Below are 14,444 nucleotides of genomic sequence, written 5' to 3' on the forward strand. Positions count from 1 at the left end.
GGTAGATGAGATGAGGATGGAACCTTTTTATACAGGAAATTAAAACATAGTAAACAAAAACAGTGGGCTCATTAGCATATTCATATTCCTTACACCCCTAAGCCTGGCGGGGGGGGGGGTCACCATTGTGATGATACGAGAGCATCACTTCATGCTCATCTAATGAGGCACATTCTGTACTATTTCTATTCCTCTGATACACTTTCCCTTCTTCCCATTGAATGAGCAAACACAGACTATCCATTTAAATAACACAGTGGCTCATTAAATCAGCCCAATTCTCTCTTTCATTGCCTCTGTAATGTTACTGCACTCTTCAGTTCTGTAGTTTTGTTTTGCTATTTTTCTCTACTGCTTTTCTCCCCTCTGGGGTTTGAGTGACTTGGGTCACAAACACAAAGTATCAATGGGATAACATTATCCCATGACACACTATGGCGTTAGTTTTATTTTATATCGCTCTTCCTCTCTCTCTCTCCCTCTCTCATTCCCTCTCTCCCTCTTTATCCATTTCTCTCTGTTTCTCTCCCTCATGCTCTCTTTTACCTCTCTCTCTCTCTCTCTCTCTCGTTCTCTCTTGCTCTCTCTCTCTACTCTCACTCTCTCCCTATCTCTCTTAATTTTTCCCCCCCTCTCTCTCTCTCTCTCTCTCTCTCTCTCTCTCTCTCTCTCTCTCTCTCTCTCTCTCTCCATTGCTCTCTCATTCTCTTCATTTCATCTGAGAGCATCTCTGTTTTATGTTTGAAGTGATCCTCCTCTCCTGTGATGTTGATCTAACTAACCATATGTGTCTGATGAGACGGGTTGCCATCGACGCTGACACTCTTTGGTCACCTGGGCACCTCTCAAGGTAGATGAGATGAGGATGGAACCTTTTTATACAGGAAATAAAAACATAGTATACAAAAATAGTGGGCTCATTAGCATATTCATATTCCATACACCCCTAAGCCTGTGGGCCCATTCTGTACTATTTCTATTCCTCTGATCTACGTTCCCTTCTTCCCATTGAAAGAGCAAACACGGAATATCCATTTAAATAACACAGTGGCTCATTAAATCAGCCAAACTTTCTCCTCAAGCTCTCTCTTCAGTGCCTCTGTAATGTAGCCAACTACAAGAATTGCATCAACTGGTTAGCCACGCCCCCAATAAGCCACACCAACTCTTCTAATAGGTTGAATGAACCAAAGCATAATTTTGGAGGAGAATGATAAAGGCCTCTAGTGGCCAAAACTAAAATGTACTACTTCAAAATGGAGATGGCCTCAATGGTGCAGCCCATGAGAGAGCGAGAAAGAGAGAGAGAGCTTCAGAACAGGGACATAATGGGGGGTGAATAATGCAAAGCCTCCTACACAGGCATCCACAAAGATGTATACTGTACATGCAAAGATACACATACAGTACAAGTCCAAAGATTGGACACACCTACTCATTCAAGGGTTTTTCTTTATTTGTACTATTTTCTACATTGTAGAATAATAGTGAATACATCAAAACTAGGAAATAACACATATGAAATCATGTAGTAGCTAAACAAAGTGTTAAGCACATATATATTTTATATTCTTCAAAGTAGCCAGCCTTTGCCTTGATGACAGCTTTGTACACTCTTCGCATTCTCGCAACCATCTTCATGAGGATTGCTTGTCCAACAGTCTTGAAAGTTCCCACATATGCTGAGCACTTGTTGGTTGATTTTCCTTTAATCGGGTGAGGTCGGGTGCTTGTGGAGACCAGGTCATCTGATGCAGCACTCCATCACTCTCCTTCTTGGTCAAATAGCCCTTACACAGGCTGGATGTGTGTTTTGGGTCATTGTCCTGTTGAAAAACAAATGATAGTCCCACTAAGTGCAAACCAGATGGGATGGCGTATCGCTGCAGACTATTGTGGTAGCCATGCTGATTAAGTGTGCCTTGAATTCTAAATGAATCACAGACAGTGTCAGCAGCAAAGCATCATCACAAGTCCTCCTCCATGCTTCACGGTGGGAACCACACATGCGGAGATCATCCGTTCACCTACTCTGCGTCTCACAAAGAAACAGCGTCTGTAATCAAAAATCTCAAATTTGGACTCATCAGAAAAAGGGACAGATTTCCACCAGTCTAATGTCCATTGCTCGTGTTTCTTGGCCCAAGCAAGTCTCTTCCTCTTATTGGTGTCCTTTAGTAGTGATTTCTTTGTAGCAATTTGACCATGAAGGCCTGATTCACACAGTCTCCTCTGAACAGTTGATGTTGAGATGTGTCTGTTACTTGAACTCTGTGAAGAATTCATTTGGGCTGCAATCTGAGGTGCAGTTCACTCTAATGAACTTATCCTTTGCAGCAGAGGTAACTCTGGGTCTTCCAGAGGTGGTCCTCTTGAGAGCCAGTTTCATCATTGCGCTTGATGGTTTTTGCGACTGCACTTGAATAAACTTTCAAAGTTGTTCCGGATTGACTGACCTTCAAGTAATGATGGACTGTCTTTTCTCTTTGCTTATTTGAGCTGTTCTTGCCATAATATAGACTTGTTTTTTTCCCAAGTAGGGCCATCTTCTGTATACCACCCCTACCTTGTTACAACACAACTGATTGGCTCAAATGCATTTAGATGGAAAGAAATTCCACAAATGTACTTTTAACAAGGCACACCTGTTAATTGAAATGCATTCCAGGTGACTATCTCATGAAGCTGGTTGACAGAATGCCAGGAGTGTGCAAAGCTGTCATCAAGGCAACAGGTGGCTACTTTGAAGAATATCTCATGTAAAATATATTTTGATTTGTTTAACACTTTTTTGGTTACTACATTATTCCATATGTGTTATTTTATAGTTTTGATGTCTTCACTATTATTCTACAGTGTTGAAAATAGTACAAATAAACAAAAACCTTTGAACGTGTAGGTGGGTTCAAACTTTTGACTGGTAGTGTATGTGTTTTCATTTAGAGCTAGAAGAGAGGATAGATAAAATTGCAGTTTTCCTAAAATGGCCTTGTAAATAAGTATGTACTGATGTTTGAGCCTGCAAGTTGCTAGTAATGTCCACTCGACAGCACTGTAGAGATCTCAATGGTGAGTTAGACCTCTCTGATTGGTGACAAAACGAAGGTCTGCATGATACATAGCATGCATAGACCTTGATGAAAAGGTAGTGTGTGTCAACTAGGCAAATGAGAAAGCCTTCAGTGTAGAGCAAATATGAACGTAACATGCAAAGTGTTGTACAAAAAGCATATTACGATAAACTTTAATGCTCAAATTTGTTTACATCCCTGTTAGTGAGCATTTCTTCTTTGTCAAGATAATCCATCCAGCTGACCGGTTTTGGTATATCAAGAAGCTGATTAATTAAACAGCATGATCATTACACAGGTGAACCTAGTGCTGGGGACAATAAATGGCCACCCTAATATGTGCAGTTTTGTCACACAACACATTGCCACAGTTTTTGAAGGAGCGTGCAATTGGCATGCTGACTGCAGTAATGTCCACCAGAACTGTTGCCAGATAATTTAATGTTCATTTCTCTACCATAAATTTGGCAGTAGGTCCAACCGGCCTCACAACCGCAGACCACATGGCGTTGTGTGGGTGAGAGGTTTGCTGATGTCAATGTTGCGAACAGAGTGCCCCATGGTGGCAGTGGGGTTATAGTATGGGCATGCATAAGCTACGGACAACGAACACAATTGCATTTTATCTATGGCAATTTGAATGTACAGAGATACTGTGATGAGATCATGAGGCCCATTGTCGTGCCATTCATCCTGGGCCAGCACCTCATGTTTCAGCATGATAATGCACTGCCCTATGTCGTAAGGATCTGTACACAATTCCTGGAAGCTGAAAATATCCCAGTTCTTCTATGGCCTGCATACTCACCAGACATGTCACCCATTGAGCAGGTTTGTCTCCCCTCTCAATATGTCTCCCAATGTTGTTGATATAGATAATAAACAGCAGGGGACCTAAAATTGATCCTTGAAACACACCTGAAGACAACTCTATGGTGTCCGACTTACAATCATCTACCTTAACACACTGGGTTCGATTTGACAGGTAATTCACGAACCACTCCAGAGCATGACCAGTAATCCCAATACACTTCCATCTCTGCACCAAGACTGTGAATACAAATTCACCATGCAGTTTTCTATCCAGGGCACAGTGAATATCATTCAAACCTTCAAAGTTGCTGTGACAGTGCGGTGGTCACACCTGGAACCTGATTGCATAACACTCAAAATACTGTTTTCCTGGAGGTAGGCCTTAAGCCGCTTATTGACTAGAGACTCCCAATACCTTTTCCAGAACAGACTATTTAGATTATGGGCCGATAGTTATTCAGTAGAGTGGGATTACCTTGTGTGACTCCAGATGTTTCTAATGATAAGTAGCAAGATGACGTGATGTCTGATCTGCACTAGCTGTGACCGCGAAATTGATTTTTTTTTAGCGCATGAACGGATGTCAAAACAGCATCGGCATTATGTTTCTCTCCTACTCTTCTGCTGTCTCTACTGATTTCTCACTATTTCTCACTGTTAGAACGTTGGCAGCCTTTCTTTTTGCTCTCCACATTTGGAGTTCTGACCAAGACACAAAACACAAGACAGATATAATGCCAAAAATGGTCTCATAAATTTGTCTGATAATATTTTGATTTCAGCAAGTTACTTTGGGATTGCTATTGCAGATGGAAATGACCTACGTTGCTAAATCTGTGCATGGTCCCTGGCAAATAAACGGCGTCTTATATCTGTTCTCAGAAAGTGGAGCAGTGGTACTGTAATTCCAACTTATTGCAATGTGTTTCACTCTAAATGTGTTCCCAGAAGATAAACCAAGCATTTTTCCCCTTTGAAGACAGGTTTGACTGTTGAACTATGCTCATGAAGCATTTATAGGTTATATTCTTCAAGTATCAACAGCTGTATCTATTGTTGTGCTGAATTAATCCTGGTCCTGTGTGTGTGTGTGTGTGTGTGTGTGTGTGTGTGTGTGTGTGTGTGTGTGTGTGTGTGTGTGTGTGTGTGTGTGTGTGTGTGTGTGTGTGTGTGTGTGTGTGTGTGTGTGTGTGTGTGTGTGTGTGTGTGTGTGTGTGTGTGTGTGTGTGTGTGTGTGTGTGTGTGTGTGCGTGTGTGTGTGTGTGTGTACAAGATGGACACTATAGGGCAGGATATGAGAGTTAGTAAACAGAAGGCTAAAGTTGTGTGGTGTACTGTTCGATTAATGTCAATGGAGTGAGTGTAGCAATTAGCTGTCAACAAAGGAAAGATCTTTAAAGAGAGATGTGATATAATCAGTCATGTGTAAGGATGACTGTTGAGGGGAGTGACTTCTACACTTTTACACGTCTCACAGGCATACTTTCTGTTTCTGTTTCATTCTTACTTCCTTGACTCTAAATTAGGTATTGCAGGATATAAGAGTTGATGAACAGAAAGTTAAATATGTTGTGTGATACAATCAGAGTAAATGGAAGTTTTCATAAAGCAAGAGCTAGTTTCATATCTACTGATCAAAAATATACATGCGACTCCGGAAGCCAGATGTGGAGGTCCTGGGCTGGCATGGTTACACATGGTCTGCGGTTGTGAGGCCGGTTGGACATACTCTCAAATTCTCTAAAACAATATTGGAGGTGGCTTATGGGAAAGAAATTATCATTCAGTTCTCTGGCAACAGCTCTGGTGGACATTCCTGCAGTCAGCATGCCAATTGCAGGCTCCCTCAAAACTTGAGACATCTTAGACATTTTATTGTCCCAGCACAAGGTGCACCTGTGTAATGATCTTACTGTGTAATCAGCTTCTTGATATATTCAGAGAAATAAGCTTTTTGTGCGAAAATGTATGGGATCTTTTATCTCAGCTCAGTTTACATGTTGTGTTTATATTTTTGTTCAGTATATATACTTGACGACTGTATGACTGATGCTTCTTAGTGGTTAGAGCATTGGGCCAGTAACCGAAAGGTTGCTGGATCGAATCCCCGAGCTGACAAGGTCTGCCCTGAGCAAGGCAGTTAGCCCACTGTTCCCTCGATGCCGAAGATCTCTGGTTCAGAGGGGTTGGGTTAAATGCGGAAAACACATTTCAGTTAAAGGCATTCAGTTGTACAACTGACTAGGTATTCCCCTTTCTTCAATTTGTGTCCTGATGTCCTAGCAGGCAGCCTCTTAGGGCTATGCCCCCCCCCCGATCTCTCAATGCTCTTCATTGCTAACTCATTACAACAGCATCAAACTTTAATGAGACACTCTCATCCAACGACACACACCCAAACCCTTCCAGGCCTTAATGTGTTTTCAAACAAAGGTGATTGTACAGGGTATACGTGCATGCACATGTGTACATGCGGCAGAAATAATTACCTCTGTCAGTGCTGTACATGTTTCCCCTGAGCTGTGAGATTTTGCGATTGGACCCTCTGGGCTACTGTAGCACATTAACTAGACAGCCTGGTTAATATCAGGAAATAGGAAAATGTATCAGTTGAAACACGAACACACACCGTTAGTTAATGTTTTACTCTCTGTCCCTCGCTGCTTTTTTCTCTCTTCGTCTCTCTATCGTTCTTTCTCTCTCTTTTTTCCCCTCTTTATTCTGTCGCTCTTCTCTTTCTCTTTGATTTTGTCTTTCTGTCTCTGTTTCTCGGTCTCTGTCTTTCCCTGTCTCTCTTCTATTTCTCTTTCTCAGCATATCTGTTTTGTCACCAGTCATCAGACAGTCTGGGATATATCGGAAAATAGGACAACATATCACATGGTACACACGCATGCACGAACACACGGACGCTCACACACACGCACGCACGCACGCACGCACGCACGCACACACACACACACACACACACACACACACACACACACACACACACACACACACACACACACACACACACACACACACACAGGACCAGGATTAATTCAGCACAACAACAGATCTATTTTCAAAACTAAATGGATAGACGTTTGTTTTAGAGCAGTGTGGAAGTACTCCAACGTTGTTGAAGATAGACATTGGAAACATTGTTCACAAGGTGAGAGTGAGAAACAGAAGCAAAGAGGAAGAGAAGAGAGACCGAGACTAAGAGAAAGAGAACGGCGACATCACGCCCTCCCTTCGCCCCTTAATTTCGCCGTCTGCTGTCCAGCCAATGGCTGTAGCTTACTTTATTTTTCACTTAACAGAATGCACTACATAACAAACAGGCCTGTAAGGACATAGGAATAGGCACAAAACAGTACTACAAAAAGCGACAACACAACCATGAAATGTGAATGAGGGGTTAGAAAGAAGGAAAGAAAGGAGCAGAGGACAGTAGCTTACTCTCACCCCACCTGGAGAAATGAGAAATGGATGTTTGATTTGTAGTAAAAGGAGAAGAAGAATGTCAAAAATCTTATGTTTGCTAGCTAAGCTACAGTGAATATTTTAGCAATATTTTACCAACACTGCCATGGATGGATGTCTTTGTGAATTAATTCCATGTGAATTCATTCAGAAACCCAAAACACTGTGTCTTTGTATGCTGTCGGCTTTGTGCGCACATGGAGTTTAAATGATTGACCTGTTGTCTTGTTTAGTACATTTACATTTACATTTAAAAAATGTCAGTGCATTTACAATCAAGCTTCATCTTGAATAATGCGATTTTTGTTCCTGACCAACATCAAATATGGGCTCTGTGCTCATACACCATGTACATGTGTTTAATTCTACAACTGTGTCAATATGCACAAACTTCAATACATGCTCTTTGACTACAGACTGTAGGCCATGTCTGATGCACTGTAGGAGCTGTATCACTAGATGGCGCTGTTGGATATAATGTTTAAAAGGCCCAGAGGAAAGAGACATCTCTGGAGCAGCTTTTATGGAAGTAAACATAAGATAATAGCCTTGGGGCTGGTTTCCCGGAACAAGGTTAGATTAAGTCTGTAGGTCAGGGATGCTCCAATTTTTGGGCTTGGTGGGCCAAAATATATTCTGAGTGGTGGGCTGCAGATCGAACAAATTGACAAGCAGTAAGGCCCTGGGGGGTGTTGTATATGGACAATACCACGCCTAAGAGCTGTTCTTATGCATGGTGCTTTATTGATATTATAAACGGGTTACCAATGTAATTAGAACAGTAAAATGTCATTTTTTGTCATACCTGTGGCCAATCAGCATTCAGGGCTCATACCACCCAGGTTTATAATTAGAATTATAAACTGGGTGGTTCCAGCCCTGAATGCTGATTGGCTGACAGCCGTGGTATATCAGACCGTGTACCACATGTATGATAAAAGTCTACACTAGACTTGCTAGTTTTGTCACAAATTGAAATTAGGTGAACAATTTGAATTTTAGCAAACAGGAAATTGCGTAGCAATTTCTTCAATAGTGTATCTTTAATTAATTTGTAAACATTTCTAAAAACATAATTCCACTTTGAAATTATGGGGTATTGTGTGTGGGCCAGTGACACAAAATCTAAATTTAATAGATTTTTTTTGAGTCTGTAACAAAATGTGGAAAAAGAAGTACAAAATAAAGATTTTAAAGCCTTGAGACAGATGAGACACAAATTGTGTATGTGTGCCATTCAGAGGGTGAATGAGCAAGACAAAAACAGTACGTGCCTTTCAACGGGGTATGGAAGCAGGTGCCAGGCGCACCGGTTTGTGTCAATGACTGCAACGCTAGGTTTTTCACACTGTGTATCAAGAATGGTCCACTACCCAAAGGACATCCAGCCAACTTGACACAACTGTGGGAAGCATTGGAGCCAGCATCCCTGTGGAACGCTTTCGACACCTTGTAGAGTCCATGCCCCAACGAATTTGGGGTTTTCTGAGGGCAATATCAGGAAGGTGTTCCTAATTGGTATACTCAATGTAGTTTTGCTGTATGATGGTCACTGACAGTTAAAGGGGCAATCCGTAGTTGTTACATCCACTTTAGGACATATTAATGACATGTTTCCATTGATTCTTGAAGATTATAACGTATAAATACATCAGGAGCTTAGTTCAACTGTCGTACCCCATCAGAACCCAAAATATAACTCCACTGTTTTTTAAATGTAGCCTAGTAGTTAGAGCGTTGGACTAGTAACCAAAAGGTTGCAAGTTTGAATCCCAGAGCTGACAAGGTACAAATCTGTCGTTCTGCCCCTGAACAAGGCAGCTAACCCACTGTTCCTAGGCCGTCATTGAAAGTAAGAATTTGTTCGTTGGGGCATGGACTCTACAAGGTGTCAAAAGCGTTCTAGTAACCAAAAGGTTACTTGGGTAGTGGACCATTCTTGATACACAGTGTGAAAAACCTAGCGTTGCAGTCATTGACACAAACCGGTGCGCCTGGCACCTGCTTCCATACCACGTTCAAAGGCACTTACTGTTTTTGTCTTGCTCATTCACCCTCTGAATGGCACACATACACAATTTCTGTCTCATCTGTCTCAAGGCTTAAAAATCTTTATTTTCCTCCCCTTCATCTACTACACTGATTGAAGTGGATTTAACAAGTAACATCAGCAAGGGATCATAGCTTTCACCTGGATTCACCTGGTCAGTCTATGTCGTGGAAAGAGCAGGTGTTCTTAATGTTTTGTGTACTCAGTGTATGTCGCCATTTGAACGTGATCCATTACCTGCCCCAACAAAATGTATTTCGTCCATTGCTCTGCGAATGTCCCGTAAAATCATTTGGGCTTTTTAGATGTCTTCACCATAATTCCACTGGTGGAAACATGCTACTGCAACATGTTTAAACCATCTTTTCACTTGTGAGGAGAATACTATTATTTCAACCCTGCATGTGAATCTGCAATTCCACATGTGAAAGTGAGATTTTCACAGTTAGAAATATGATTTCATGAGTAAAATGTAAGCTCACCATGAAAACAGCTACAGTATTTCACATGTGAACCTGCACATTTGACATGTGTTTTTTTGCAAAGGTTTTTTAATTTAAAGGGCTTTTTAGTCCAATCTGTGTCTGGGAAAGTGACTCTTGAAGTAAAAGGTCTTGGAGAATATATAGCTGTGTGATCTGAATAGGTTGTTTTGTTTCTACCATAAACTATAGGGTTTCAACCATCTATAATTCTGTATTTTTTCAATCACCCTCAGATGAGCCCTGTGGAGATCTGAAAGCGGAGAGCAGCCCCAGCCTGAGCCGCAGCATGGACAATGAGATCACAGCCAAGGAGAGAGGAGTACTGGAGAACAACGAAAAGGAGACAATGGACAGAGATCAGGAGGAGGAGGTAGAGAAGCTCTTATGTTTGTTGGTGGTATCTGTTGTAGTCTTTATTTGTCTGGCATGTTTTTGGGTCCTGATTTTGTATTCGTTTTTTTTGTTCTATGTGTGTCTTTTTTAAAATCTGCTGCTGTTTGACATTACATTTAGTTTCCATGTGATTGACACCATTCCATTCAGTCCATTCCAGCCATTATTATGAGCTGTCCTTCCCTCACCAGCCTCCTGTGAGAAGGCTGCCGTTTTACGGGCTCTTAATCAATTGTGCTATTGTGTGTGTTTTTTTTGTTGCGTTATTTGTAACTTATTCTGTTCATAATGTTTCTGCCACTGTCTCTTATGACCGAAAAGAACTTCTGGATATCAGGACAGCGATTACTCACCTCGTACTGGATGAATATTTTTTTTCTTTAACGAGTCGGACACGAAGGATTTACTTCAGACACTCAACAAGGCCAACATCCACGTCATTCGCAGGAGAAAGAGATGGAGATATCGGGGACTTTGCCTTGTAAGGATCCGACGGCGAGTTGGTAATCTGCCTTTAACATCAGTCCTATTAGCCAATGTACAATCATTGGATAACAAAATAGACAAGCTACGATCACGAATACCCTACCAATGGGAAATTAAAAACAAATATATTTTGTTTCACCGAGTCGTGGCTGAACGATGACATGGATAAAAGACAGCTGGCGGGGTTTGCGCTGCATCGACATGATAGAACAGCTAAGACAAGGGGTGGCGGTCTGTGTATATTTATGTAAACAACAGCTGGTGCACGAAATCTAATATTAAGGAAATCTCAAGGTTTTGCTTCCCTGAGGTAGAATATTTCATGATAAGCTATAGATCACACTATTTAACAAGAAAGTTTTCATCTATATTTTTCATAGCTGTCTATTTACCACCAAAAATAATGCACTCAATGAGCTGTATGCCGCCATAAGCAAACAGAAAAACGTTCATCCAGAGGCGGTGCTCCTAGTGGCCAGGGACTAATGAAGGGAAAACTTAAATCCGTTTTACATTTCTACCATGTTAAATGTGCAACCAGAGGGAAAAAAAACTTTAGACCACCTTTACTCCACACACAGAGCCACGTACAAAGCTCTCCCTTGCCCTCCGTTTGCCAAATCCGACCATAATTCTATCCTCCTGATTCCTGCCTACAAGCAAAAACTAAAGTGACTCTGTCAATAAAGAAGTAGTCAGATGATGCCGATGCTAAGCTACAGGACTGTTTTGCTAGCACAGACTGGAATATATGGCATTGAGGAGTACACCACATCAGTCACTTGCTTCATCAATAAGTGCATCGAAAATGTCCCCACAGAAGCCATGGATTACAGGCAACATCCGCACTGAGCTAATGGTAGAGCTTTCACTTTCAAGGAGCGGGACTCTAACCCGGACGCTTATAAGACATTCCGCTATGCCCTCAGACGAACCATCAAACAGGCAAAGCGTCAATACAGGACTAAGATTGAATCGTACCACACCGGCTCTGACGCTCATCGGATGTGGCAGGGCTTGTAAACTATTACAGACTACAAAGGGAAGCACAGTCGCGAGCTGCCCAGTGACACGAGCCTACCAGACAAGCTAAATTACTTCTATGCTCGCTTCGAGGCAAACAACACTGAACAATGCATGAGAGCATTAGCTCGCCGGACGACTGTGTGATCAAATCAAATTTATTTATATAGCCCTTCTTACATCAGCTGATATCTCAAAGTACTGTACAGAAACCCAGCCTAAAACCCCAAACAGCAAGCAATGCAGATGTAGAAGCACGGTGGCTCGGAAAAACTCCCTAGAAAGGCCAAAACCTAGGAAGAAACCTAGAGAGGAACCAGGCTATGAGGGGTGGCCAGTCCGCTTCTGGCTGTGCCGGGTGGAGATTATAACAGAACATGGCCAAGATGTTCAAATGTTCATAAATGACCAGCATGGTCAAATAATAATAATCACAGTAGTTGCGAGGGTGCAGCAAGTCAGCACCTCAGGAGTAAATGTCAGTTGGCTTCTCATAGCCGATCATTAAGAGTATCTCTACCACTCCTGCTGTCTCTAGAGAGTTGAAAACTGCAGGTCTGGGACAGGTAGCACGTCTGGTGTGCAGGTCAGGGTTCCATAGCCGCAGGCAGAACAGTTGAAATCATGTGATCATGCTCTCCGTAGCCAATGTAAGACTTTTAAACAGGTCAACATTCACAAGGCCGCATGGCCAGACGGATTAGCAGGACGTGTACTCCGAGCATGCACTGACCAACTGGCAAGTGTCTTCACTGACATTTTCAACCTTTGCCTTTCTGAGTCTGTAATACCAACATGTTTCAAGCAGACCACCATAGTCCCTGTGCCCAAGAACACTAAGGTAACCTGCCTAAATGACTACAGACTCGTAGCACTCACGTCTGTAGCCATGAAGTGCTTTGAAAGTTTGGTCATGGTTCATAATCAATACCATTATCCCAGAAACACTAGACCCATTCCAATTTGCATACCGCCCCAACAGATCCACAGATGAAGCAATCTCTATTGCACTCCACACTGCCCTTCCCCACCTAGACAAAAGGAACACCTACATGAGAATGCTATTCATTGACTACAGCTCAGCGTTCAACACCATAGTGCCCTCAAAGCTCATTATTAAGCTAAGGACCCTGGGAATAAACACCTCCTTCTGAAACTGGATCCTGTACTGGTGGTAAGGGTAGGTAGCAACACGTCCGCCACGCTGATCCTCAACACTGGGGCCCCTCAGAGGTGTGTGCTCAGTCCCCTCCTGTACTCCCTGTTCACCCATGACTGCATGGCCAGGCACGACACCAACACCATCATTAAGTTTGCCGACAACACAATAGTGGTAGGCCTGATCACCGACAACGATGAGGCAGCCTATAGGGAGGTCAGAGACCTGGTCGTGTGGTGCCAGGACAACAACCTCTCCCTCAACGTGATAAAGACGAAGGATATGATTGTTGACTACAGGAAAAGGAGGACCGAGCACACCTCCATTCTCATTGATGGGGCTGTAGTGGAGCAGGTTGAGAATTTCAGGTTCCTTGGTGTCCACATCACCAACAAACTATCATGTTCCAAACACACCAAGACTGTCGTGAAGCGGGCATGACAAAGCCTATTCCCCCTCAAAACTATTTGGTATGGGTTCTTAGATCCTCAAAACGTTCTACAGCTGCACCATAGAGAGCATCCGAACAGGTTGCATCACTGTCTGGTATGGCAACTGTTCGGCCTCCGACCGCAAGGCACTACAGAGGGTAGTGCGTATGGCCCAGTACATCACTGGGGCCAAGCTTCCTGCCATCCAGGACCTCTATACCAGGCGGTGTCTGAGGGAGGCCCAGTCACCCTGGTCATAAGACTGTTCTCTCTGCTACTGCACTGCAAGCGGTACTGGAGAACAAAGTCTAGGTCCAAAAGGCTTCTTAACAGCTTCTACCCCCAAGCCATAAGACTCCTGAACAGCTAACCAAATAGTTACCCAGAGTATATGCATTGTCCCCCCTCACTCTTTTACGCTCCTGCTACTCTCTGGTTATTATCTATGCATAGTCACTTTAACTCTATTACCTTAATTTCCTCGACTAACTTGTGCCCACACACATTGACTCTGTACCGGTACCCCCTTGTATATAGCCTCGATACTGCTATTTTACTGTTGCTCTAATAACTATTTGTTATTTGTTATTTTTACTTATCTATTTTTTTACTTAACACTTGTTTTTCTTAAAACTACATTGTTGGCTAAGAGCTTGTAAGTAAGCATTTCACTGTAAGTTCTACACCTGTTGTATTCGACGCATGTAGTGAATAAAAATGTATTTGATTTGATGTATCAATCTCTATTTTGGAGGAGGAGAAGGGGGGGGGGGAGCAGCAGGAGCCCCTGTCTGAGGAGCAGGAGCTGGAGGAGTTGAGGAGCCAGGTGCTGCAGCTCCTTCTGGAGTTAGAGGAGGCCAGGGGAATGTCCAACAAACACCAAGAGGCCTTCCACGAGCTACAGGGTAAGAGAGTAGTTGATGCGAAATGGCTAGCTAGTTAGCTGTTAGCTGTGGTCCATTAGCAGTGCCATATTATAGGTCCGGGTTCTCCAACCCTGTTCCTGGAGAGCTACCCTCCTGTAGGTTTCCGCTCCAACCCCAACCTGGTGCAGGTGATCAA

At 42.7% G+C, this 14,444-nt stretch overlaps 1 protein-coding gene across 3 annotated transcripts in view; it reads left to right on the forward strand.

Moving 5' to 3' along the window:
- The window catches only part of LOC124004829 (coiled-coil domain-containing protein 136-like), a 65,095-nt gene that overhangs the window by 23,852 nt on the left and 26,799 nt on the right, over positions 1 to 14,444 (forward strand). For all 3 annotated transcript variants that reach the window (XR_006833542.1, XM_046313650.1, XM_046313660.1), the window contains 2 exons: positions 10,124 to 10,260; positions 14,137 to 14,287. Coding sequence is in view for 2 of the 3 variants with exons in the window: in XM_046313650.1 (XP_046169606.1) it covers positions 10,124 to 10,260; positions 14,137 to 14,287 (288 nt within the window). In the remaining variant the exon portion in view is untranslated. The remainder of the gene's footprint in view (positions 1 to 10,123; positions 10,261 to 14,136; positions 14,288 to 14,444) is intronic.

Source organism: Oncorhynchus gorbuscha, linkage group LG02 (assembly GCF_021184085.1).
Source record: "Oncorhynchus gorbuscha isolate QuinsamMale2020 ecotype Even-year linkage group LG02, OgorEven_v1.0, whole genome shotgun sequence".
In the NCBI taxonomy this organism is placed as follows: domain Eukaryota; kingdom Metazoa; phylum Chordata; class Actinopteri; order Salmoniformes; family Salmonidae; genus Oncorhynchus; species Oncorhynchus gorbuscha.